Source organism: Schistosoma mansoni, chromosome W (assembly GCF_000237925.1).
Source record: "Schistosoma mansoni strain Puerto Rico chromosome W, complete genome".
Classification (NCBI taxonomy): Eukaryota; Metazoa; Platyhelminthes; class Trematoda; order Strigeidida; family Schistosomatidae; genus Schistosoma; species Schistosoma mansoni.
Window position 1 is genome coordinate 41,613,044 of NC_031502.1, and position 27,542 is coordinate 41,640,585.

General features: G+C 39.1%; 2 protein-coding genes across 2 annotated transcripts; one reads left to right on the forward strand and one right to left on the reverse strand.

The window, feature by feature from the left end:
• Positions 1-5,874: 5,874 nt before the first annotated feature.
• On the forward strand, positions 5,875-12,331 carry Smp_054330 (putative cyclophilin). The gene is made up of 8 exons (XM_018789735.1): positions 5,875-5,954; positions 5,989-6,084; positions 6,116-6,304; positions 6,356-6,418; positions 6,452-6,611; positions 6,644-6,700; positions 11,033-11,168; positions 12,119-12,331. Exons 1-8 carry the CDS (start codon positions 5,889-5,891, stop codon positions 12,252-12,254), a joined length of 903 nt encoding a protein of 300 aa, XP_018655148.1. The 5' UTR covers positions 5,875-5,888; the 3' UTR covers positions 12,255-12,331.
• A 1,752-nt stretch (positions 12,332-14,083) lies between these two features.
• Positions 14,084-22,880, reverse strand: Smp_068480 (putative vesicle transport V-snare protein vti1a; the record flags this gene model as incomplete). Its single annotated transcript, XM_018789736.1, has 5 exons — positions 22,779-22,880; positions 22,544-22,713; positions 15,313-15,570; positions 14,154-14,215; positions 14,084-14,117 (listed from the first exon to the last, which is right to left on the reverse strand). The coding sequence occupies exons 1-5, from the start codon at positions 22,867-22,869 to the stop codon at positions 14,084-14,086; spliced, it is 615 nt and encodes a 204-aa protein (XP_018655149.1). The 5' UTR covers positions 22,870-22,880.
• Between the last annotated feature and the right edge of the window lie 4,662 nt (positions 22,881-27,542).

Here is a 27,542-nt window from a genome sequence, read left to right on the forward strand (position 1 = left end):
TCGGTGTACTTACTAGCTGATGATTATGTCTGTTAAGATCTCTTTTAATGCTACTCTTTAAACTCTGAGGGTGGTTGTTTACGACTAGAGTAGACGCAGCGGACATAAGTCAAAAGTAATTGTGGTTATTTAGTTCCTTAAGATGGAATAGACAGCTTACAACGCAACTAATACATCAGAGTACTGAATTCCTTGAACGTCATATATAACGTCATATATATATATATATATATATATATATATATATATATATATATATATATATATATATAACGTATATATAACGTCATTTTAGCAATGCTTTAAAGTTAACTTGGAAGTCACAAAGTGATTAACCATCTCTATCGGTCTATCCATTAATACTTACCGCTGTGGAGCCACTGAAATATTACCATAGCTGTAATTAAATTCCCAAAATCAATAGCTCTGTAAGTGTTCGACACTGGATGCTGATAACTTTAGTTTTAACAGACTAATTAAGCTGAAGGCGCTCGGTCATGCATCCGTACCAGATCACGTTTCGGAACGGCATGCGCAACATCTCCTTTGCACATGGTCCCTAACAAGTACAGCAACGATTGGCGTCCAACTAGTAACTGTCGGCGTTTGAATGCAAAAACCATTCCCAATCGTCACACGTTGCCTCACATTCACGATTTGACAGCTACCTTGAAAGGTACAACTGACATTTCGAAAATCGACTTGGTTGAAGCCTATAACGAAATGCCTATGGCTGATGACGATATTCCAAAAATCGCTTTCATAACTCATTTCGGACTCTACGACTTTTTGCGAATGCCATTCTGGATTACCCAGGACCCACTACCATTAAGCAATTGCGTACATTTAACGGTCTCGTAAGTTTCTGTGGACGGTTCACACCGAAATGCGCATCCATCATGAAACTGATAACCGACCAACTCCGCGGAAATGCCAAATCAATTAATCTAGACGACACCGAGCGAAAAGCATTCTCCAAAATTAAGGAATTCATCGCAAAGGCAATCCTGCTAGCATACCAGGGCACTCAAGCGCCCATAAGTATCGCAGTAGACGCATCCAACTCAACAATCGGAAGAGTCTTACAAAAATAGGTTAGCCACTCTTGAAAAACTTTCGGATTTCCCTCGAGACGTTTGTGGACACTGAATCGAGGTACAGCACGTTCGGTAGGGAACTCCTGGCTATGTATTGTGTTGTAGGGCATTTTCAACACTATCGAGGGCAGAGAATTCACGCATTTTACCGATCATAAACCTCTAACCTTCTCTTTAGGCTCATCCTCAGACAAGTACTCACCTCGTGAGTCTCGACAACTGGACTACATCTCGCAGTTCGCTTCAGATATACAACACATTTCTGGAGTATACAATGTAGCTGCAAACGCCTTGTCTCGTATAAGTTCCTTGAACAGTTTCCAAGGAATTGACCTTCTTAAACTCGCTCAGCTTCAAAAAGAAGACACTGAACTTCAGCACAGGTTATCATTAACAACCCTTAAACTGCGCATTAAACTGATGGGAACAGGCAAAAAAACCTTACTATGTGACACATATACAGGAAGGGATCGCCCAATCGTGCCGAAACATTATTGACGCAGCGTCTTCAGTACTTTGCACAAACTTTCCTATCCAGGTGTAGCTGCATCCATCAAGCTTATAGCACAACGGTTTTGCTGGCCTGGTATGGATTAAAACGTGAGGGGTTGAGCACGCTCCTGTGTAAGCTACCAAAAATCTAAGGTCATTAGACACAACAAATGTCCCTTAGGCTCATTCGAAACTCCCTGTGCTCGTTTCGACCATGTTCATCTGGATTCGGTAGGACCTTTACCAGATTCAAATGGATGCTGTTAACCTGACTACACCGTTTCATTCGATGACAAGAAGCAGCACCTATTAAGGACATCACTGCTGGGACGGTGGCCCGCGCCTTCGTCGAACGATGGGTAGCAAATTTTGACTGCTCTTCAACCATCACTACAGACCGCGGACGCCAGTTTGAATCTAAACTTTTCCGTTGTCTGACCACACTATTAGGAATCACACGCTTCCGAACGACCGCCTACCACTCACAAGCGAACGGGTTGGTAGAACTTATATATTGACAACTAAAAGCTTCTCTATCAGCTTCAAACGTTTCACAGTGAACCGGTGCTCTTCCACTCGTCTTCTTAGGCATCCGCATTGCAGTGGAAACTGATATCCTATACACTGCAGCTCAACTCGTCATGGAACGACACTTCGACCTCCAGGAGACTTTGTGGATCCTTCGTTTCCTTCAATGACCGTGGATCTAAACTCTTACACGAGCGGGCTTACAATCGCAATACGTTCAGTTAAACCTGTTTCCACTCGACCTCAGTCAACTGATGTTTTCGTTGAACCTGACTGACGATATAGTAGACATGTCTTCGTATGTCGAGACTCACATCGACGATCTCTCGAATCAGAATACGAAAGACCCTTCAAATTTTTTTAGCGCGAACCCAAGTACTATATAGTCTATAGGAATGGCACTAACGATAGCATCATTATCGACCGAATCAAAGCAGTGTATTTAGAAGGAAATCCTATCCACGTCGATTTACCTTCGGTACAATCGAACGGCATGGCTCCTACACTTATAATACCTCATCCGATAGCCAACACCCATGTTCATACTTCGTCAGTATCTAAAAATTAACCTAGACAACGTGTACTGGAAGAAGAGTAAGATTTCCAGAACATTGAAACGACCGTTGCACGTACGACACTAGCTAACGTTTTGCTTTATCGCGATTTTCTTTTGTATTATGTTTAATAAAATTTCATATGCTTGTACTTATATATTTATTCCAAAAAACTTTTTTCCTGATATGCGTATATTTCTTTTTTTAAAAAACCGAAAAAAGTTCTGTTTAAATCTCTGTGACGCTATAGCATGTGTATGAGTTTATTTACTTATTTTCGTCAGCATTGAGTCTTTAGGCGCGTACAAGTGTATTTCGACATGCACTTACACAATCTATTCTTTCTTTTCCAGGACGGCTGGAAAAGACGGCAAAAAGAGCGATGAAGTTAACGAGGAACCGAAGTTCTCACTGTACGTTCTTTTCCTTATTATTATGTTGTACTTCATTGCCCCTTATAGTAAGAAAAGTCAACAAACGCTGCAAACATAACAAGCTATCAGAAGAGTATTTACCAACGACCAACTCGTTGGGTTTCAACTTCTGGCTGGCCACATCGTAGGGTCATCACTAACTCACTAGGTGGGAGTGATCTGTAGCTGTAAATAATTCCCCAAAATCAATAGCTCTTTAAGTGTTGGGCTTTGGATACTGACCACATTAGTTTTAATGAACTCAATTATTTGAAAGCGCTTGGTCATGCATCCGCACCAGATCACGAGTTGAAACAACGTGCTCAACTTCTCCTGCGATCACTAACCAGTATGGATCAGTCACTTCTCGGTATGTCGATAATCTATCGAATATATCCTCCAGCCTCCTTTCTTTTGACTTTTGATTTCACTGGGTGTGCACGATTCATCTGTGTTGGTGGTTAAAATGTTGTCAAACTGCGATACCTGTGGCATCCTCAATGTAATCCAGGTAAGGTATTACCACAAGGTGTGACTTAGACTCAGGCTAGTAGGTCACCCTTCCAACGCAATCAGACCAGACTCATCATTCACGCGGGCGATCTTTACTACTGTCACGGGGCACAGTTAGTGGCCTTTTATATTTTTACAATTAGAGCACAAATCGAAATCGGACTGGGTACGTGAAAGATATTTGTTAGTCTGTGGAATTATTTGTATCCTTTCCTAGTATACCATGATTTATCTATCTGCTCGTCTGATAACCTTATTCCACCTTAATACTGATCGAGCACTTGACACTCTGAACCGTTTGAACGCATTTAGGCAAAATTCACATTGGACCTTTCCAATATATTTCTGGAGTTCTTTTATCATGGAAGAACCCTAGAGTATTATGACTCCTGTGAAGTTGCTGGGCTCCCAGTTCCAGTACCGTTTCTGTTTTAGTACGATTCTTAAGGATTCTAGTGCGTGCCACCATTAATGCGTCCAACTACGGTGGGATTAGACTCTGAAATTAATCCACTACTACTTTGTTTCCTTTCAGTTCTATCCTATGGCTTTTAAGCCCATATATTATCGCTATGTCAGTTAATTACATTGCCTTGATGTACATTCAATAATAATGCCGTCTAAGTTTTTAATCAAGTCACTAGTTGTCGAATAATGGGAACAAAATGAATGCAATATTTATTCGTATAAGATTTAATAAGGGTTGTAGTGGTAATTAAATACTTAAAATAAATAACTCTGCAAGTCTTCGACATTTGACCACATTGGTTTTAACGGACCCTCCTAATTGAAGTTGCTCAGTCACGCTTTTGCACCAGATTACGTGTGGGTACGCCGAGCTACGCGTCTACTACATCTGCTAGCCAGCTCAGACCAAACGTCCCTTCGGCATACCGATAGCCCTTCAAATATATTTTCGAACTCCTTTATTCCTGACTTCTGAATTGACATATTCGGTTGAAAAATTCCGATTATGAAAGGTGTTGCGTGTGTAGGAGTCGTCAGGCTACGAATATTTGTGGCATCTTTAGTGGTGAGACCAAAGTGATATGGTACACCAATTCGAAAATTGTGAGTATTTTCCTTGTTGGAACATTGTATATCAATTTTTTATTTTCATTTTTCTACGTTGTGATAATGTCTACATATTTTCCGATATTTTTCTCGTTCATTGGTATGCTTTATATTCATTATGACGGAACAGACTCCTAAGTTATTTAAAATCAAGACTCTTACGTCACCCTCATTTCAGCTAAGATCATTTTGACTCGACAACATTGAAGCCTGATTTCGCTACACAAAAGCTGACTTCTACGAACACGGCTTGACCGTTCCACGTGCACAGTTCCTGGCAGTAATGAAAGCACTACCACACGAAATCAACAGGTAAGTCACATCTAATATGTCAGCCAGTGGTGTTTCGAAACCCTACGATACTTTAAAATGATCTACTCTTAGACACAGAGGTCTGACCGACCGACAAAGACTAGATCAATTACTACTACTACTAATCTATAACATGGCTCAGCAACGGGCATGTTGTTACGAATGGGAGAGGTCATTGGTCGGAGGACCTTCGACGATGGCCTGTTTAGACGACATTTCTTGCCTAAGCTTCCTCGGCAGGCGCAGGCAGTGCTTGTCTCGTTTCAAAACAACTCTGTAGACGAGCTTGCTGCGCCTGCCGACCGGCTTCTCGAGATTACCAGAACTCCTAACGCCGAAGATTTTTTCAGTTAAAGAAAGGCCTCACAGACCTCTGTCGTAATCTGATGCGTTACCTTACTCTCAGTCGTAAGGGTTGACGATCTCCCACTCCTCAAAGGAGTACTTCATGAAAAGTGGTATACGAACCCAGTCAAATCAAAAGTCAAGAATGAAGGGCTTTGACGGCATATTTCGAAAGCTGTCGGTTTGCCAGTAAGCGTTTTATCTATGCTGGCTATCAGTTTCAAGAGAAGCGTAGCACGACGTACTCAGCTTATTATGCATAAGCTGGGTAGTTTTTGATATCGAAAGGAGTTAAAGGGATCTTCGGCAGTTGGTTGATTGAGCTCATTTAGCTAGGGGTATTCAGTAAAACTAATATGATCAGCTTCAATGTAGAATACTTGCGAAACCACTTATTTTATTGACTTACCTACCGATACAAAACTAGAATCTACAGTGATATTTAAAATTCAAAAAAGTAATTATCACCGGCAAGAAAGTTTTTACAGCACGAATGTGAATTATGGTGTTTGATTGTACCAAAGGACAGTAACCATAGCATCTAATAAATAACATATTTCATGATTATAGAGATATATGGTTTGGTTCATAAAGAAAGTTTTCAGAAGGCAAGACTCTTGGCCTCTGTGAGTATTAGTTTCACTTTATAAATCAGTACAGGATCTTCATGAATCACACCATGAAATATTTGAGCAGCCTAAAATATGTGAAATGTTTGAGTTTGAATGGGCGGATTTCATAAAGACGACGAAGAAAGTGCGTCCATATATCCATTTATCATTTCCAGAAACTTGGTGGAGCATACTGGATCTATAATCATGATGTTTTGGTCATCATAGATGGAAATCCATTAGGTTCGGAAAAGGATCTAGAGAATTGGGTTGAAACCGAATTCAACGTCACTGACTATCGTCCTATGACATTATACAGCTCATTGGCACTGGATGCTTATCAAAAAAGACTACTTCACCTTAATGTAGAATCGATTACGCACAAAGTGTTGAATAATTACCCTATAATTATTTAGAGAATACATGTTTCCATGCATATATCAGTTGATGGGGAAAAGTGTGGTATCTTACTCCTTGAGGTATGATAATTTGTTTAGAGGTGGAATTCTTAGTTATACTCTGATATTGTGCCAAGAACATGTGAAAATTTTAGGTCACTGTGTACTGGCGAGTATGGAGTGATTAAGAAAAACGAGGTGGAAAAATATAAAATGAATTATAAGGGTACGAAATTTTTCCGTTTGGTAAAAAATGGGTGGATTCAAGGTGGAGGTAAAATAGATATACGACCTAATTTGCTTTAGATATTTTGTACAACAGAGGAGATGATGGTCGTTCAATATATGGACCAGTATTTGAAGGTAATCCACCTACATAAAGTAAATATTAACCTTTTCAATTGCTAAGTTTCTGTGTTTTCCATCAAAACATCCACTGTGTTTTTTATTTTTAACTTTACTAGAGAGTTTATCCGTGTACTGGGTGTGAAGTATAACTTTGTATAGCTGGTATTTTAATACCGGCATTAAAATGTTACTAGATCTCTAGCCCGTAAATAATCCCAGGTGTTCAGAATTCCAAATCACAATCCGAAATCCCCGTAGTTGGGACATTTTTATCTTCTGTTACACATGTCCAGCTAATCAGCTGTTGCACAAATGTGAGAATATAGCAGACAAAATTTGCAATCGTCATCTTTTTCACATTCAGACTGGAAGAAATTAGTGTCCATTGTTTTCTGAGAGTTAGGAGCACTCATAAAATTTGTAAACTACCAGAGAAAAACACTAGAATTAGTGATGTTCATATTCCAGGAATGATGTTTCACAGCCACATACATCTGAAAAGTTATAAAATACCACGCAAGCACCTCACGAACAGGGGGAACATTCTAATGGTAGTGGTTGTTCTACATTTACTCACACTAATTGTGAACGTTTATTCACACACATCTCCAAATGATAAGGACTTGTGTGTGTTCATCTAACACCATTTGATGTATGTGCTTTGATTTGTTCAGGATATATATATATATATATATATATATAATGACTTCTTATTATTAATGTCGTAATTCACTCTCCTTGCCTTATGGTTCGATGTGCTTGAAATGTTTTGATAAGTAATGAATGTAAATGACGCGATCTATGTGGTTGGATCATACTATAAAGTCATCGTAACTTTAAAATTAAGAGAAATACGGTTTATTACACTCCTATATACTTACCATTAATAACTGAATATTGGTAATTTTGGGATAAATACAACTAAATTGATAAAACAGACCACATTCGGCAAGATATCTTGCTTTATAGGCAACTAAAGCGGCTGTTAAACTCCGCCTGTAGCTCCTCTGGAGGTTACTGCCGGTCCCAAGCCCGGGTAAAAGAGGAGGGTTGGGCATGGGGTTAGCGACCCCATCCCGTAGAAAATCAACTCGCTAAAAAAACACTAACCAGAAAAAATCATTCAAACTCTGCCCTGGGAGTTGAAGGAATAATTATGACGTCTCATGATGAAAGCCGAGTTCCTTCGGAAGTCATGAGGACGATGCACCTTCTTACAACCAGAGCGACAATTTTTATAGGTACATAGAATGCCTGGACAATGTGGGAGACCGGAAGAGTCTTCCAAATTGCTGCATAAATGAGAAAATACAACCTGGAAGTGCTTGAAATCAGTGAAACACATTGGACCCAGGTTGGACAACAACGACTGTCTTCAGGAGAACTTCTGTTATACTCCGGTCATGAAGAAGAAAATGCCCCACATACACAAGGAGTGGCATTGATGCTGTCCAGAAAAGCACAAAATGCACTTATTGGATGGGAATCTCATGGACCAAGGATCATCAAAGCCTCCTTCAAAACAAAGAGAGAGAGGGCATTACAATGAACGTCATCCAATGCTATGCGCCTACCAACGACTACGATGAAGACGCTAAAGACCAATTCTACGATAGGCTGCAGTCGATCTTCGAAAAGTGCCCAACCAAAGACCTGACCATTCTGATGGAAGATTTCAATGCCAAGGTTGGAAAGGACAACACTGGATACGAAGACGTCATGGGACAACATGGACTGGTAGAAAGGAACGAAAATGGTGAGAGATTTGCAAACCTATGTGCCTTCAATAAACTGGTCATAGGTGGCATCATATTCCCACACAAAAACATACACGAAGCCACTTGGGTTTCAACGGATCACACTACACAGAATCAAATCGACCATATCTGCATCAACAAAAAGTTCAGGAGGACGATGGAAGATGTCAGAACCAGAAGAGGAGCTGATATAGCATCCGATCACCATTTGCTGGTCGCCAAGATGAAACTAAAACTCAAGAAGCACTGGACAACGGCGCGGACAACATCACAAAAGTTTAATACGGCCTTTCTTCGAGATGCTGACAAACTCAACAAATTCAACATAACCCTCAGCAACAGGTTCGAGGCCTTTCATGATCTACTCAATGAAGAGGGGATTACCATGGAGAGCAGCTGGAAAGGTATCAAGGAGGCAATCGTTTCAACATGTCAGGAGGTTCTGGACCAAAAGAAGCACCATCACAAGGAATGGATCACTGTTGGTACACTGGATAAAATTGAAGAAAGGAGGAACAAGAAGGCAGCAATCAATATCAGCCGAACAAGAGCGGAAAAAGCCAAGGCACAAGCCGAATACACAGAGGCAAACAAGCAAGTGAAGAGGAGCATCAGAACCGACAAACGTAAATATGTGGAAGATTTAGCGATGACAGCGGAAAAGGCTGCAAGAGAGGGAAACATGAGACAACTGTATGATACAACAAAGAAACTTGCTGGAAATTACCGTAAACCAGAAAGACCAGTGAGAAGCAAGGAAGGCAAAGTAATCACCGACACTGAAGAACAACGAAACTGGTGGGTAGAACATTTCAAAGAACTCTTGAATCGACCAGCTCCACTGAACCCACCCAACATCGAAGAAGCACCCACGGACCTCCCAATCGACATTGGCCCACCAACAATTGAAGAGATCAGCATGGCCATTAGACAAATCAAGAGTGGCAAAGCAGCGGGACCAGACAACATCCCGGCAGAGGCACTGAAAGCAAATGTAGCATCAACTGCCAAGATACTCCACATCCTCTTTAGTAAGATTTGGGATGAAGAACAAGTACCAATAGACTGGAAAAAAGGACTTCTGATCAAGATACCAAAGAAAGGCGATCTGAGCAAGTGCGACAACTACAGGGGCATCACTCTTCTCTCAATACCAGGAAAAGTCTTCAACAGAGTATTGTTAAACAGGATGAAGGATTCCGTAGACGCCCAACTTCACGATCAACAAACTGGATTTCGTAAGGATAGATCGTGTACAGACCAAATCGCAACTCTACGTATCATTGTGGAACAATCAATCGAATGGAATTCACCACTCTACATCAACTTCATCGACTACGAGAAGGCATTTGATAGTGTGGACAGGACGACGCTATGGAGGCTTCTTCGACACTACGGCGTGCCTGAGAAGATAGTCAATATCATACGGAACTCCTATGATGGACTAAACTGCCAAATCGTCCACGGAGGACAACTCACCGACTCGTTTCAAGTAAAGACCGGTGTTAGGCAAAGTTGCTTACTCTCACCCTTTCTCTTTCTCCTGGTGATCGACTGGATTATGAAGACGTCAACATCTGGAGGAATGCACGGGATACAGTGGACAGGCAGGATGCAGCTTGACGATTTAGACTTCGCGGATGATCTGGCTCTTCTATCACAAACGCAACAACAAGTGCAGGAGAAGACGACCAGTGTAGCAGCAGTAGGTCTCAATATAAACAAAGAGAAAAGCAAGACTCTCCGATACAATACAATATGCACCAATCAAATTACACTTGACGGAGAAGCTTTGGAGGGTGTGGAAACCTTTACATATCTGGGCAGCATCATTGATGAACACGGTGGATCAGATGCAGATGTGAGGGTGCGGATCGGCAAAGCAAGAGCAGCATACCTACAACTGAAAAACATCTGGGGCTCAAAACAATTGTCAACCAACACCAAGGTTGGAATTTTCAATACAAATGTCAAGACAGTTCTACTGTATGGGGCGGAGACGTGGAGAAATACGAAAGCCATTATCCAGAAGATACAAGTGTTTATTAACAGTTGTCTACGCAAAATACTTCAGATCCGATGGCCAGACACTATCAGCAATAAGTTACTGTGGGAGAGAACAAACCAGATTCCAGCAGAGGAAGAAATCAGGAAGAAGCGCTGGAAGTGGATTGGGCACACCTTGAGGAAATCAGCTAATTGCGTCACAAGACAAGCCCTCATATGGAATCCTGAAGATCAACGGAGAAGAGGAAGACCAAAGAATACATTACGCCGAGAAATAGAGATAGACATGAGAAGAATGAACAAGAACTGGATAGAACTAGAAAAGAAGGCCCAGGACAGAGTAGGTTAGAGAAAGCTGGTCGGCGGCCTATGCTCCATTGGGAGTAACAGGCGTAAGTAAGTAAGTAAAGCGGCTGTTAACTCACATTTTCATAGAAACTCGAATTCCATAACTGTTATAATGTCTCGAATTTCAGAAAACAAGGGGACAATTATTATTAATTAGCCAGTTGCTTCAGTATTTATTCTTCTCTCAGACACCCATAAAAGCTTTAAACCATACGTCTTATTTCCACCAACCAAGATGAAAATTTTATCATCAAGCATGATCGACGCGGAATTCTAAGTATGGCTAATTCTGGACGTCACACAAATGGCTCACAGTTCCTCATTACACTGGCACCAGCTGAATGGATGGATAACCACTACGTAGCATTTGGGTAAGTTTTGGCACTTTGGAAATGTGTTGCGATGACAGAATTACAATTTTAGTTTTGAGCTTCCACCTTTTGTGACGTTTGCAAATATAAACTAATTGATATATGGTGTTTATTTTCTTTTTAATCAATATCCTACAACTTTTCATTGTTAACTGTACAATAAAAACGTGATAAAGCCTTAGTGAATTCAAATGAAGGATTTCATAATTTTGTTTGCCTCATTTATTTCCAACACTCTTCAAAAAATCCATACCTTTATCATTTTTGATCAGCTTTCAGCAGGCTCACTAGGGAATCGACAGCGAAACTTCCCTTTCCAAATTCCGTACTATTTAACGAATACAAGACCAACGAGAAATAAGTACTAGATGGTGATAAAAGTACATTTTCCTTTGGTACTTCTCAAATCCCGGAATCGCAAAACAACTACGAGTAAACACTACGTAGGGTACAACAGAGACCCAGTGAAACCGTTTTTACCAAGTTATTTATCAACCTAACAAAGAGGTTATAATGTTTGCCCAGGATGTTAACGAGGTGATTTTGTCAGTTACACTCACAAACCTTACATTAGTTGAATTTTTCACAAAGTGTCTATAATATATAATCTTTTTTACCGTAGATGATAAACATTCAACAAAAATAAATGGATTATAAGGTAGTATATTGTGGTATCTGTTGAAATACTGTATGTAGGTTACATGCATGTTCTTTTTATTACCCTGAAACCTCAGGCAATAATTCGATCAACCTCAAGTCAACATTATTCTATGGTTCGCTAGTTTATGTTTTTTCCCTTTTACTAGTATTCATATTACTTGACCACAGATCACCAAGATATACAAATTTACTTAACAAGTTCCGATGTTTAGCTCTATTGTCAGCAGTTTTATCTAAAATAACATGTGAACATTGTGACGAACATTAGTGTTGTTGATTTTCTGTTTTAGAAGTGTAATAGAAGGAAGTTTAACTCTGGATAAAATGGAAGAGGTTTCAACTCAATACGAACGTCCATTGAAAGATATATGTATTGAAGATATCAGCATTGTAAATGCCAACGACTTAACGACTAAAATTGTTTAAAAATGTTTCGAAAATACTAGACGCAGCGTGTACACTTGTCACTATAGCGCATTAAAAATACAGTGCTTACACATATCTTTTTAACTTTCTTTTAATGAGGTTAGAAAATTAATCGTCAAACAAATAAGGTATAAAATAGAAGGAACTGAATAACAAATAGTGACTGAAGTGAACGAGAACACAAGTGAGGACAATCGAATGTATTTGAACACGAAATTACAGAACATCTTAGTAAAATCTGAGAACCATGCAGTAAATACTTAATTTGCAAAATGTCAATCAATTGTCTCAAACTTGACTGTTCCTTTATAATGAACATCAAACTGATACTTTTTGTTCGGAATTACAAATTAATGTAACTTAACTTTTCAAAAAAAAAGAATTTTAGTCAAATTCACAAAGGAAAAGGTACTGTGATGAGATACGTTATGCCGGAGTACACAATGAGATAGTCATGAATAAATAAAAACCACTTTGTCTGCTTAGGTGTAAAAAGAACCACGTAATTATATATCATGGATGAGATGAGTTTACTGTAGCAGAAGACGAATTCGTGGATATTGTCGCACGACGAGTGACCAGATATATGGTTAAGAAAAATACTAACACAATCAGAAATATCACAGTGATTAGAAGGAATTTGTTTTGGAGAATTCTAAAAAAAAGAGAAAATGAAAATAATCTTGGATCACAGATGAGGAGAAGGTACATAACACAATTACTAATAAGTAGGCTGCTCACATATTATGAATTTTGTCTTGAAGTGTATGTATGCTACTTATTTGAGTTACACCACTTAATATTAAGCAGATGACTGTTAAATGCAAATTAAAGAAATTCACAAAGGAAGAATACTAACTATAAACGATTAATTTTTCCCTAATACAAGATAAGGAAGGGATGGAGTTGTTATTGCAACGTTTTGTGCGACATTACTACTCAAGGTTTTCTATGATTTGAACTGGGATCTAAGCATTGTGATTTGTTAACTGTCGTGATTGCTCTGTGTCTGTTACTATGCTATTAGCCTTAATAAGAAGTGCTCCCCAAGACAAGGGAGTTGATAAATAACACTCGACTATTTTTAAACGAACAACACAATCCGCACAACAATATTGATCCTTTCCTGACATCCGAAAAACGTGTACTAGTTCATTTATTTTATAGTATGTGATGAAAGATTATAAAATTAAGATAATAATTGGTACAAAATAGATAGGCTCATGTATGTATAGGCACTGAAATGTTTGTCGAAGTGAGATGGTATCAATTCATTTGAAAAAATCACAATAAATGAATCAAATATACATAAATGTTTAGAGGTTATAGTTTTCATGTAATAGAGCAGTAAAAATGACCCATAGAATGTGTTTTTTAACTCGCTTTTACCAACTCCCCCAACAAAATATGACATACTCAGTATTTATCACAACGTAAAACCTGGTAAATAACTGACTGCCTATTTCACAAAAGTTCTGAGTAACTATGAACAGTCCATATAGGTTTAGCCTTAAATAACCCTGATAGCTTAGCACCACAAATACCGAAAGTTTATTTCGCTACATTGCTTTTCAGTTTTCTCTCAAGAACAATGGTCTGAGAGTCTAGCTGTACAGAACTATGTTCTATAACTGTACGAAGCCTCAATCTATAAGCTGGTAAAACCAAAAAGATTAGGAAATATTACACATGATTTTCTGTCTCTTCTAAATCCTAACGAAAACTCTAGATCATAAATGTGGATGCTATGGGTAAAAAAACTCATTTCTGAAAAGAAAAACTGGTCAGTAGATAAATTAAATGTATATGGTATGAGAAACAACTAAACACTAATGAAAAGTTTCAGTCTCTAAACGAAAGTGCCTATGACTTGTTGGAAATATAAGAAATGATAGTTACCTGCGAGTCATAACTGAAAGTATTCGGGAGCTCTTTTTCAGATCAGAATCTGCCTGACGAAGCTGTGAAAGTAAATTGAAGGATAATAAGTTTTCACAATGCTTCTGATTAAAGGGACTGTAAAAAGCTACTTAATAGAATGAATTCGTAAAGGTAGTGTAACTTCTAACTACCAATCACCAATTAACAAATATTTTTAAAATTATTCGGGAAAAATGCACAGAAGTGCAAACTACCACGGAAATTCTATTCTCTCGAGATTTTAACTAAATGGCTACAAGTGTCAATAAATCCTCGGAGTAGTACACAAGGTCATTGAAGACAAAAGAAAGATGAATGAGGTTTTCACATATATAAAGCTAATGCCTCTTGAACTACATTACTAACCGCTTATCTTAAATATTGAAGGGGTTAGATTTTTATCACTTCGTTTAAATGAGATGTGGGGTAACACGATTTTATCACTAGAGGTGTCCACATTAAACCTACAGTTACGCTCTCATTACGTTAAAAGATTAAGAAAAAATATAGGATTATCAGTGTTTAGTGGTTGATCAAGATGATTAAGTAAGCAATGTTGACGTTAGGCTGGAACTGATAACAAAGGATGTACACCATCAGAACAATTGGTAAGTGGCGGCTGGTAAAGCCTGATTCTGGTTATTCAAATAAATCATGGGACGTTGTAATACAGACAATATACCACTTTAATTTTTGACGAGAGATGTGAGTCGTGCTCCACAAAAAAGTCCAGGGTTTTTAGTATATGTATACCATAAATCCACCGATATATGGTTAAGTAAACGTTATTTAACAGGTTGTCGAATAATAAACAATATTATTCAGTTATCAGAGATGTGGATAAGAGAAAATTACGAATTTCTTTCAAAATAATTGTGGCTATTGATTCATAGTTAGCTCTTTTTACTAAGAAAAATGTAATATTGTCTAACTTTATCAATCATCTATTAACTTGTTATGCTTTGAAAAATGCAGTTTAGAAAATATATATATATATATATATATATATATATATATATATACTAAATTACAATTAATTACCAAACTAAATTACAAATTTTGACAAGAAGCAAACTGCTAAATAAGTCGATTATAATGAAAATGGATAAAAATATGATTAAAAACTGAATTAACTTACCTTGTCTCTACTTCTTTGAAGTTTTTCCCGTTGCTCGCTTAAGTCCTGTAGTATATGACCACCTACTTCTTCTGTTTCTAAAGCGACTCGCACACCATCTTCCAATTTGGTAGTAGTCCGAGATATTCGTTCAGTGTTGCCCAGAAGCTGAGCTCTCATGTCTGTATCAAACAAAACCTCTTCATGTAAATTATCCTCGTCATCGAAACCGTATGAATCCTTACGGTCAGGACGCCGAACAGCATACCGCGGTCGCCGCTTGAAAATGTAGAGGAAATAATGGAAAGGAAAATTGGACGGTACCTAAGTATATTGCATATTATTTAAAGAATCGTGTAGCTCAGCACTAAAATAAAATATATGATAAATAACCGAAGTCTATAATAAATGGAAAATAGTTATTACTTCAATATACAGTTCATACAATTTTCGAAAGATAGTTTTAAGAGATCGATTAACTTCGACGCAGTTAACTGTGTTTGAAGATCTGTTTAATAGATAACATAACCACGTTAACGAGTGTTACAGACGTGTAGTTTACAAAACGTATAGCATTCGTATGCATTCAAAAAAAACTTTTGGCATTGAAATTTTTTGTGAATGGTATATTAATCAGAATACATATGATTTTTGACTGTGTCGGTATACATATTATAGTCCAACAGTTTCATCAACTAAACCTTAAAATGACACAATAGCACAGAACGAGCCTGTGCGCCTAAGATAGATAGCTTCTGGTGTTCAACATTACAAAGACAGCGGTCTTAAAGACTGACAGCCAATCGTTTCATGAATTAGTACGATACAATGATCCGACTACTTTCAACATTTATATAACCTAACTGCATCGTTCCACACTGATTTATTAAACTACGGTTGAGTATGTCCTAAAGCCACCTTCATAATTGCTAGTATACAATTTTATTAACCAATTAAAATTCCTCATCAAAACTTTGCGGGTGAAATATCATATAATTCATGCTCGAATTTGACGTAATTTTTAGACTCAACAACAACACAGTGGAGTGTCGCCTGATATAATTTTGTTGTAGATCTTATACTTTGAATGTACCACCACTACATGTCTGTTCACCACCATGAGGCTTTCCTCAAACTTTTACCTCTCTATCTTCCGAATGTGCATATATCGTGGTGATTTTTCCCATATTGTCTTCGCTTTAGTTTACTAATTATGTATAATAACAGTGTGTGCTTATGCAGTTTTATGAAACCTTTATGTTTGCAACAGAAGTAGTGATAAGCTAGAAACAAATTTAGGTTTGAGAACTATAGAATTGGTCGGATCATTGAATGTAATTAAGTGGCTGCTATTTTTTAAACGTTCACGAAGCTAAGGATCTGTCCGCGTATCACCGAAGGATTTACTCCAAGCGCAATTCGAGCCATGCTATTGAGTTGCACACTACACAAACCTATTGCGAGTCCTATTATTGAGAAGTTCGAGGAAAACCACAACAGTAGACGGTATATGTTCTTTGTCTATCCTTAGGGGAAACAGAAAATGATTGTCAAAGACACCATACATCAACTATATCGCACGATGAAAACATATGTCTGGAGTGAAAGACTATCCGAGAACATTTATGGATGAACTTTAACAACAACTTATCAATGTTTAGAAACCTTTTAATGTAATTTTTCAATATCCACGCATTGAATCCATACATTATTGTATATTTTGTGATGACAACTTACTGTAATCAAATATACTGTATTGAACAAAGGAGTTATTATTATTTCTAGCATTATCATTATTAATGGTAGACGTCATAGTTAAGAAACTATTCGAACAAAGACATCTTCCGTAAAAACTTTTAAGACCTTACAGACGTAAGGTGTCTTTGTGCTTTTGAAATACTATGGCCCATTAATTTTACTGAGCTACAACCCTAGTATTTTATGAATATTTTATTTGCAGCAACTTTATTTATGATAAGAAAAGCGCACAATAGATATGTACCATGAAAAACGAAAATATGGCGAGAAGGTAGGAGAGAGAAATTTATACGATGATGACAAGAAAAAGAAAGGAGTTCGACCTAAAACACAATTAAGATGATTTCATTCGTTTCCGTCTTAAATCATGTTTAACGCATTCTCAAGTCAATAAAATAAGGGGTCTCTAGGTTGTTAGAATCCCTAAATATGAAGTCAAATGAGATTAACTTTGCTGTCATATCCGATCGAAAACTACAGAAATGGTAATTTCCAGGACTAATTTATGGAAAATTATTAAGATTATATTTTTATTACATAGCTGTTAACTAGGTTATTATATATTTATGTTCCTGTTATCATAAGCTTACATTTAACCTATTGGCTACCGTTATATGATTTACTATCCTGAATTCGTCGCCGGTTTATAATTCACAGTCTCCCTTACTCGCAGCCACTTTCGACGTGCTCGTAAATAATCATTACTTTCTATTTGATGATGTGATGAGGTCTGGTCTACCTGTTTTTAAAATATATCTGTCTGAAACATGTACATAGTTGGGGTTGGTCACTGATTTCTGGACTTAAGGGCAGAACAGAGAGAAGGCAGAGAATCGTGAACCAATGAAAATTAAGGTTATTAGTGCTGAACGAATTTCAATTGGTCTTTTTTGTCACGTGAAGTTAGGCAGTGTCCATAAGTCACAAAGCTACCATTATGTAGGGTATTTCATAACTTTAATACCTAATACTTTTCTCACCATCCTAGCGTCCGCAAACAATGGAAACTATAAAGACGTTGAACTATACGTTTTAAGACTTTTCCCACTCCTCAAACACACATTGCAAAACTTCAGAATTACAAATACAATGGTAACTTGGATAAGACTATTACTTATGAAGTAATGATGATAAGACATAGAGAGTACTCAAAAGTCCTAGATTTGCAGAGACTAGGGTTAAAATACAATTAATTCAACTGTCAGAATCATGCAGTTGTACACTTAGTTCCCTGCGACCAGAAAAACTTTACGGCAGATCCTTAAGTAGGTCTGATGAACACAGATAGTTTTAGTTTTGGCTGCATGCAAATTGATTCCATCTGGCACCATAATCAGTACTTACAAGCTACCCATTTACACGAACCTGAGAATATATTTGGTGGCCTGGTAAAGGCTACGAGAACAGTAATGGACTCCCGTCAGTCTTGTAGAAGTACTTCACATTTTCGTAATTTCAAGTTTTCATTTTACTATATCCTTGTCCTGGGACTGGTAAGGTTGCAAAATAAAAGAGGTTCCGTATCTTACTTTGTGCTTAATATTGCACAAATACGCAGCCACTTATACCGAAGATGCATAATGGCGCTAAATATGAAGTATTCAGTTGTAAAGCTAAGCCGAAGAAGGGGTCCCCGACCGTTGCTGCTACCTTGACGTGGTGGTCGGGCTTGCCTATCGTGATGGAGCAATCGAGCTATGCTGGCTGGAACAATCGTTCCTCGAGGTCCTACCATGCCAGACAGGTCGGTTGAAGAGCGGTAAGACTAAAAGCAGCAATCCCAAGGTCCAAAGGCGAAGTCGTACTGCTGACTGTACAGAGGTGTGACGGCAGTAAGGTGTTTCCTAGAGACAACCAGCATGACAGCGATACTGCCTTCCCACAAGGTGGAGTGGGGTTAGAAAAGGTCGACCCTAAAAATGCACACCTCGCCTTATCCCACGGATTTCTGTCTGCGGCGGTAAGGTCCTTTGAAGAACGGAGCTAACATTTCAAAAATCCCCCACAAAAAGGCCGTGCGTGACCGGCCTCAAGCAGTTGTCCCTTGGGCACTGCGGTCACGCTCCCAGGTCGTTAAGACCAACACTAATCCAACTCCTCTTTCAGGTCCCTCAAGAAATACCCTTCCACGGTGTGGGCAGCCGGGAAGTGATATTAGCCCTCATACCCGTAACAGCACACGAGATCAAGTTGGTCACATTCAAATCCTTCCTACACCTCCTAATAACTCTCTTATCTCCACGACTAACCCTTCCCACGTCCTTTTATCACCTCGCACCGCTAGGGCAAACGATTCAAGTACACGAAACGTTATTCCTGGTCTCCTGAAACCACGCTCTAAACTACATATAGGAACTTTTAATGTCCGAACATTGTGCCAAATAGGACCACAGGCTTCCTTAGCTAGTTTTATTTTTTTTTATTTATTTAAACACATAAATATTGGTACAATGAAGCACCAGATAAATATGCGCCTCACAAATCTCATTCAATTTGTGTGAGGGCTGTGATACTGCCCAGGTGCCCAGACTGAAGCAGGTGGTTTTCTTAGGGGGCCACACCAGGAGCCTTTGACCTAAAGGTCTGATCCACAAGGCAGTGGAGCATCATGAGGAGATGCAGTCCCATGGTAGCCGTTGACCAATGACAGGTTCGTCCGCCATTCGTTCCATCAGGATACTGGAGCCCATGTGCACCATTGGTTTGGAATCAGGGTTTTCCAACTCCCCTAGGTGGACCCTCCGTGTCCACCAATCCGGTTATAGCGCCGGACATTCGCTTTTCGTCCTCTCACTTTCGTAGACAACACCCCCGCCACGAGAAGGCAGTGAGTAGGACTTCCCTGGCAGAGGCTATATATTCGCTGGCCATATGAGAGTATTTCGAGAGGGAGAGGTGACTCTCCCCACTCTCGGCCGTACCAGGGCATTGGGGGGCTCCTTAGCTAGTACTCTAGAATTTTACACCATCGATGTGTGCTGCGTCTCCGAAACGCGCATACAAGATCAGAGTAGTGTCATTCATTTGACCTCACTATGTCGTCATAAAGAACCATCTCGATACACGCTTCGTGTATCTGAAAGCCCTGATGCTGCTTCCCGTGGCCTCGCTGGAGTAGGTATAGCATTAAGTCCTAGGGCAGAACTAGCTCTATTAGACTGGATCCCAGTAGACAGTCGTTTGTGCGCTGTCCGACTAAACGGATCAGTAAGAACTCGGAAAGATAGGGAAACTCGTCGTTGCCTCTTCGTCGTCTCTGCCTACTCTCCCACTGACTGCAGCTCAGACGATATAAAAGATGAGTTTTGCAGGAAACTTTCTGACCTTCTCCGAAAAGCTAGGCGTTCTGATGTAGTAATAGTGGCTGGTGACTTCAATGCTCAAGTAGGTAAACTAAGTGAAAGGGAAAGACATCTAGGTGGACCTTATGGTGTCGTGGCTAAAAGAACGGATAATGGCGACCGTCTGTTGCAGCTGTGCTCAGATAACCGCCTATTTCTTGCAAATACTAACTTTAAGCATAAGGAAAAAAGGAAAAACATCTTTTGACATGGCGACCCCCGAATTCGTCCCAACGTTGGACCCAATTAGATCACATCGCTATCAGCCACCGATGGAGGGGCTCGATAGAAGACTGTCGCTCATTCTGGAGCACATGTTTAGACTCAGATCATGCTCTAGTGCGAGCACGTATCTGTCTGCGTCTTACTGGTCGTAGGAAAGACACTGCAGGGAAGCCTCTAAGGGTTCTACTTAATGATAGGCAAGCTAAGAATATATTTCAGGAACGACTGGAAAAACAGTCAGACAGCCATGTAAATTGTGCCCACCCCGAGGCAGCGTGAAATGACATCCGAAAAGCAGTGGAAATAGCAGTGATATCTGCAAGTACGGTAAACCATATGATTAGAGAGAAACACTGGATCTCAGCAGCATCTACCTCACTGATAGATGCTCGAAAACTCATCCCACCTGGCTCTGAACATAACGAAGAGCGGAGTCAGCTTAAGCGAAGGCTAATAAGAAGCCTACGCAATGATCGTGAACAGTGGTGGGTAGCGAAAGCAAAAGAGATGGAAAAGGCAGCGGCAATAGGTAACAGCAGACAACTATTCAGACTTATTAAAGAAACCGGCATTAAGAACCCAACTATTAGCGAAACTATCTCAGACAAAGATGGGCATATCATTCATTCTCAATCCAGGAGATTGGATCGATGGGCAGAACACTTTAGGGATCAGTTCAACTGACCTTCAGCCACACTTCAGTTACCCACGATCCCAGGTCGTCCTGAATGGCAAATTGATGTAAGTCCTCCAACTCTCTACAAGGTTAAAAAAAGCTATAGGAAATCTAAAGCGAGGGAGAGCAGAAGGCCCTGACAGGTTGACCCCTGAGATTTTTAAGGATGGTGGTCCAGTACTAGCAGTGAGATTGACTGAGGTCTTAGGTAGAATCTGGGAACTGGACGTAATTCCATCTGACTGGTCCCAATCACTGATTGTGCCAGTCTATAAGAAAGGACAAAAGTCCTCCTGTGACAATCACAGAGGGATCAGTTTGACTAATATAGTGTCTAAAATATTAGCTTCAATAATACTAGGTCGACTAACCAAAGCTCGTGAAGAGCAGACTAGAGAAAACCAGGCTGGTTTCCAACCTGGACGTGGTTGTATAGACCAGATATTCACTCTACGTCAGGTTCTAGAACATAGACACACATTCAGACGTCCCACAATCGTAGTATTTCTTGACCTTAAGGCGGCATTTGACTCCGTTGATCGTGAGGCTCTATGGTAGTGTTTGTCACTGAAAGAAGTACATTAACCTCATAAAGGCTCTCTACTCGAACACAACTGGTCGAGTTAGAGCCTATGGCGAACTGTCACCAGAATTGGTTACCTCAAGTAGTGTTCGTCAGGGCTGTCCACTCTCCCCATTCTTGTTTAACTTTGTCATTGACATGCTTTTAGAGATATCAATTTCATTACTATAATAATCTCTCCACTATATTACGGAAAAGATAAGGTAAATGGAGTCTATAAGATTTGTTCATCGAGTTTCGCTCCGGTTTCCCGGACTTCATAGTAATACTTACACATTATATGTGAAATCTATTCAAAAAGGTCATATCTTGAGGATTAAGAGAAACATACTTCCTGGAAATCTGCACAAGTCGAACGACGTACAATCTTTATTACTTTACCTAGGCTAATAGAGCCGTTATGTAAGACGAAAGAAGTCTATCCATTATTGCTCGCGAATAAGCGGTTATTCACAATTGATTTTCCAAACACAATATCTGTACAGATACAAAGTTTTAATTACTATTAACTCGAGAAGGAATAGGCCATAGAATATATCATACAAGATTAATTATAAGAATACTGGAGCAGAATCATAAGAATATATGAAATCGCAAGCCAAAAAATAAATTAAATAAGGAAAAGGCAGGCAATGTTGAAAATATTTAATTGTTGGAAAAAACGCTTACGAATTCTGTCGTAAGTTTCTCTAATTCTTTTCGATAACATTCAAGCCGATTTTGGAATTTGGAGCGGACATCGGAGCGCATTTCCTGGACTTCCAGAGACATTTGTTCAATTAACTCCTTCGTCTCGTCAAAAAGTATTGACACATCATGTACTTCTTTCGCTCTTTCACCTTATATAGTAGATAAAATTAATTATTTAGCGATAATTAGTCTGAAAAATTAAAAAAGAACATACCACCGTTTAACTGAGGAATTTTTCCTAACTTAAATGTTATGTCGCTAGTCAGATTTCCATACTGTTTCTCATAAGACTCGAACAGTGACATCGTCCTTGGTGTGAATTTTGCGCGAAGGTCACGACTACTTCAAACTTTTCCCTGAATGTCGCTTTCGAACTTAAGAAGCTGCTGCATTCAGGAACACCATAACACTAATCCTAATGTTAACATTCTAATTATTAACGCTATTGATATTGCATTGTTTAGTGACATAAAGGTATGTATCTAATTACGCAGTGGTTCAGACGGAACTACAGAACATTGGGGGTTAAGGTCCAAGATGTTTTTCCATAGCCACTATGTCATTGGTAAAATGGAGGATCGCCGTTTCAATGATAACTAGGTGAAACAGTCAATAAGTGGTACGAATCAATTGTAGAACTGACGATAACATCAGCATAGATCATCTTAAGGCCACTTATTTAGAAGGAAATATCAGTTATGTCGACTTCTCTCCTGAACAATAGAACGATAGGAACGCCATGACAACAATGTCATAACTAATAATCGATTACCACAGATAAAATCTGCTGGTATCCGATAACCGGTCGAAAACAACTGTCTGTAGAAGAACGGTACGTTTCCTAAAATCCTTTGTTAGTTATGCCTATAATTAACCAATCAAATCGTTGTTTAAACACCCATCACGTCATCTAGTCCGATGTGTCTGTAGGCCATCCCTGTCCCATGTGACCCTCCAATTGAAGGACATTATTATCCTTTCACATCAGTGTGTGTCATAATTTTTATTTATTTCGATAAGACACTCAATACTCGTCGTTGTGTTTATGCGTTTCACCTAGTGACTATAATTCCCTTAATTATTGTACGAATCGGTTTGTTTTTACGTTTAGAAACAAATAAAGTTGAAAGCCAAGATATCCCTGTTCTAAATATAACTTTCACATAAACTCTTGGTCGTCAGTATCGCGTTTACAGTTCTAGCAAAATATCTGTAGGACAAATTAAATCCTACACCCTTTAACTATTACACGAAGGAAGACTAGAAAAGACGGAAAAACTGATAAAACACACGTTTTTATTGTTACGTTGTACCAAATGGCTTAAGTTGAGGGAAGACGATCGGATGCTGCTTGACATAGCGGCTATCAGGAGAGTGTTCACCAAATACAAGATGGTTGGGTTTAAACTTCTGGCCGTCCACATCTTGTGGCCATCACTACTCTATTAGGGTGAGTGAGCTGTGGTGATAGATAGATTCCCAAGATAAACGGTTCTGACCTCATCAAATTCATTGGACAAATTCTAGATGAAGGCGTTCGGTCAACAAATAACGGTCCGCAACAGATAACGATTAGATACGTCGAGCTACTCATCCATTGAAACTGTTAGCTAGCTTAGACCAAACTTATCAATACATTAAAAGCTTTCGAAATATATCTTCTGACTCCTTTATTTATGAATCCTGGCTTGACTGGGTTGATATCCTTTAACTATAAAGGTGTTACGTCTAAATAAGTCAAACTCTGAAGACCTGTGACATACTTAGACTCAGTAATTCAACTGTCCGTACAATCAATAGGGTCTGTTAACTGCCTCAGTAGCTAGTGCGCGATTCATCGGGTCCAATAGATTTTCCTATTTCAAGCTCATTTTATGCTCAAACACAATTAAACGACAAAGAAAAGGGGCAACATCCCAGAATTATGGAGAGACAGCAATAATACATAATTAATAAGAGACGACTGTAGTGAAGCCAACGTATTCTCAATTACTTTAGTGACTACTATACCATGGAGATGCCCCCTTTCAGTTCATGCACCAACACATACACTCTCTGGATTATATGACCATTAGAGAACCCGATATCTTTGGCTTGCTGAATGAGCTTGAAATGGGAAAATCTATTGGACCCGATGAATCGCGCCCTAGCTACTGAGGGAATTAACAAACCTGATCGCGAACCTGTTGGGCATATGTCCTAATCTATCTTCAACCGCAGGTAGATTGTCAAAAGACTGGGAGAACGACACACTAGGTCCTGTCTTCAAAATAGGTACGAAACACAAGCCTGAGAATTATCGACCCTTGAGTCTAACCAGCGTGGTTGTTGGAATTTTAGAAAATAGTATTCGGACATTGTTGGAACGATGAACTTCATACTGTCAGTGGCAACAGCAAAACTATGAAAAGCACAACCGGACAAATATAATCGTTTTTGAATGTGAATTGAATTACTGGACGTTTTAATTAAGGATAATATGTGACCATTAAGATCACTCAAACTGATAGGATCAGAACTACGGTTTGTTACCACTATTGGCAAAATGAGCGGTAGTTTTAAAAACCTGATTGATGTGACCCATTTCACCACACTTGAAGCGTATAGAATCACAAAGTGCACATGAACTACGTGGATGAATTTCGCTTGTGCTCACCATTGTTTACTACTCCGCAGTTCTTCAAAGAATTGATTCACACGTTTTCACACAAATGGAGTTAGTCGCCAATTAAACGCCTGTCCATATGAGCTTGAGTACCAATCGGATTAGGACAACTAAGTATTGTATTGGAATTTTTGTTATCCTGGAAACCAGGTCAGTGTACTGCCTTCTACATACATGTAATTCTGGTACCTTGTTGTAGACATTTTGGTATTTTATAAGCTCTCCTTTCATATTTGATATCTTAATTCCAGCAAATGATTAAGCTCTCTGCTTGACATTCAGTTGGTTACCAAGTTTACACTTATAAGCTTGTTTCCCCAATTCCAGGATATACTCATTAACCTTCTCCTTATTCGGACAATTCGTTTTACTAAAATTTGTCATTTCACAGCTTTAGAATTTTGTAAACTTCATGTGACCTGATTGTAGTTCATTGAGAGCTTCATACGGAAATGACATAAGCTAATATGGAAATGCCAAATTTTTAGCAAACTGTTGAAATCCATCACCACAAATGTAATCAACTGAGCCACATTTATTAGTGAGTCGTGAAAATAACCGTGTCATCCTCCAAATCTTTTCTGATCGTGATCTCGTTTTCGAAATTTCGCGTTTTGTTCTCGATTGTTTCAGAATTTGAGAGATTAGTGCATCTGTTCAGTCGCAGGCTTCATCGCAGCCCAACTACGAAAATGTTAAGTATTCAAATTGATTTACAAACCAACATTTCCCTGAATGGTTCAATATAAGGAAGTTAGATAAAAATGAAAATCTGCCTGTAGCTCTTTTACAGTTACGGCTGGTCTAAGGACCGTGTAAAGGAATTGTATCGGCGAAACCTTACCGTAGATCCTTCTAAAAAACGCCAACCAGGTTGAACAAACGAAATCGTCTAGACTCTTCCCTTCAAGTTGAAAGAAGTACCATGACGCCTCAGAATGAAAGCCGAGATAGATGCCACTCCTAATAACCAGAGCAACAACTTTCAGAGGCACACACGATGTCCGAACAACGTAGAAAACTGTGAAACCATTCAAATAGCATTGGAAATGAGGAGATACAAATTCGCAGTAATCGGAATCAGCGAAACCCATTGAACATAAGCTGGACAGCAAAAGCTAAATATATCAGAGATGCTGCTGTACTCTGGTCACGAAGAGGAAAATGCTCCACACACTCAGGGAGTTGTTCTGATGCTGTCCAAAGAAGCACGAGATGCACTTGTAGGATGGTAATCTCATGGATCCAGAATTATCAAAGCATCGTTCAAAACAAAGACGGATGGGATCACAATGAACGTTATCCAATGTTATTCACCGACTAATGATAGCAACGACGATGATAAAGATCAGTTCTATGAGAGGCAGCGACCAACCATAGGGACGTGCTCAAGAAAAGACCTCACCATCCTGATGGGAGATCTAAATGCTAAAGTTGGAGTGGACAACACAGGATGTAAGGATATGATTGGACGACATGAACTGAAAGAGAGAAATAAAAATGGGGAGAGATTTGCAAATCTATGTGCACTCAGCAAGTTGGTTAAGGTGTCACAATGTTCTCACACAAACGCATGCACAAAGCTAGATGGATCTCGCCCGACCACACCACAGAGAACCAGATAGATCATATTTGTATCAACGAAAAATTCCGAAGGACAATGGAAGATGTGAGAACAAGGAGAGGAGCTGACATATCTTCAAATCATCACCTCGTTGTGGCCAAGATGAAACTGAAGCTAAAGAAACACTGGACAACTGGGCTAACAGCATTACAAAGGTTCAAAACAGCCTTCCTACGAGATATTAACAAACTCAACCAATTCAAGATAACTCTCAACAACAGGTTCCAAGCCTTACAAGGTCTATTGAATGAAGAGGAATATACCATGGAGAACAACAGGAAAGGGATCAAAGAAGCACTAAGTTTAACGTGTCAGGAGGTTCCGTGCCGTGACAAGCATCGTAATAAGGAATGGAAATCTATCGAAACCATGGAAAAGATTCAGGAAAGGAAGAATAAGAAGACAGCAATGAATGACAGTCGAACACGAACAGAGAAAATCAAGACACAAGCTGAATACACAGGAGTAAACAAATAAGTGGGGGAAGAGCATTAGAGCTGACAAGCAGAAATACGTCGAACGCCTAACAACGACAGTAGAAAAAAGCTAAGAGAGAAGGAAATATGAAACAACTATATGACACTGCCTGGAAACTGGTAGGGAAATATCGTAAACCGGAGAGACCAGTCAAGGACAAAGAAGACAATCACTGAAACTCAAGAACAGAGGAACAGATGGGTAGAAAAGTT

What these genes read in the sequence shown, in the direction of transcription:
- Smp_054330 (XM_018789735.1), top strand. Translation starts at nt 5,889, where the DNA reads ATGATTATAGAGATATATGGTTTGGTTCATAAAGAAAGTTTTCAGAAG. An exon ending in TCATAAAGACGACGAAGAAA is followed by an intron (nt 6,085 to 6,115) that starts GTGCGTCCATAT and finishes TATCATTTCCAG; the next exon opens with AAACTTGGTGGAGCATACTG. An exon ending in GTGGTATCTTACTCCTTGAG is followed by an intron (nt 6,419 to 6,451) that starts GTATGATAATTT and finishes TGGAATTCTTAG; the next exon opens with TTATACTCTGATATTGTGCC.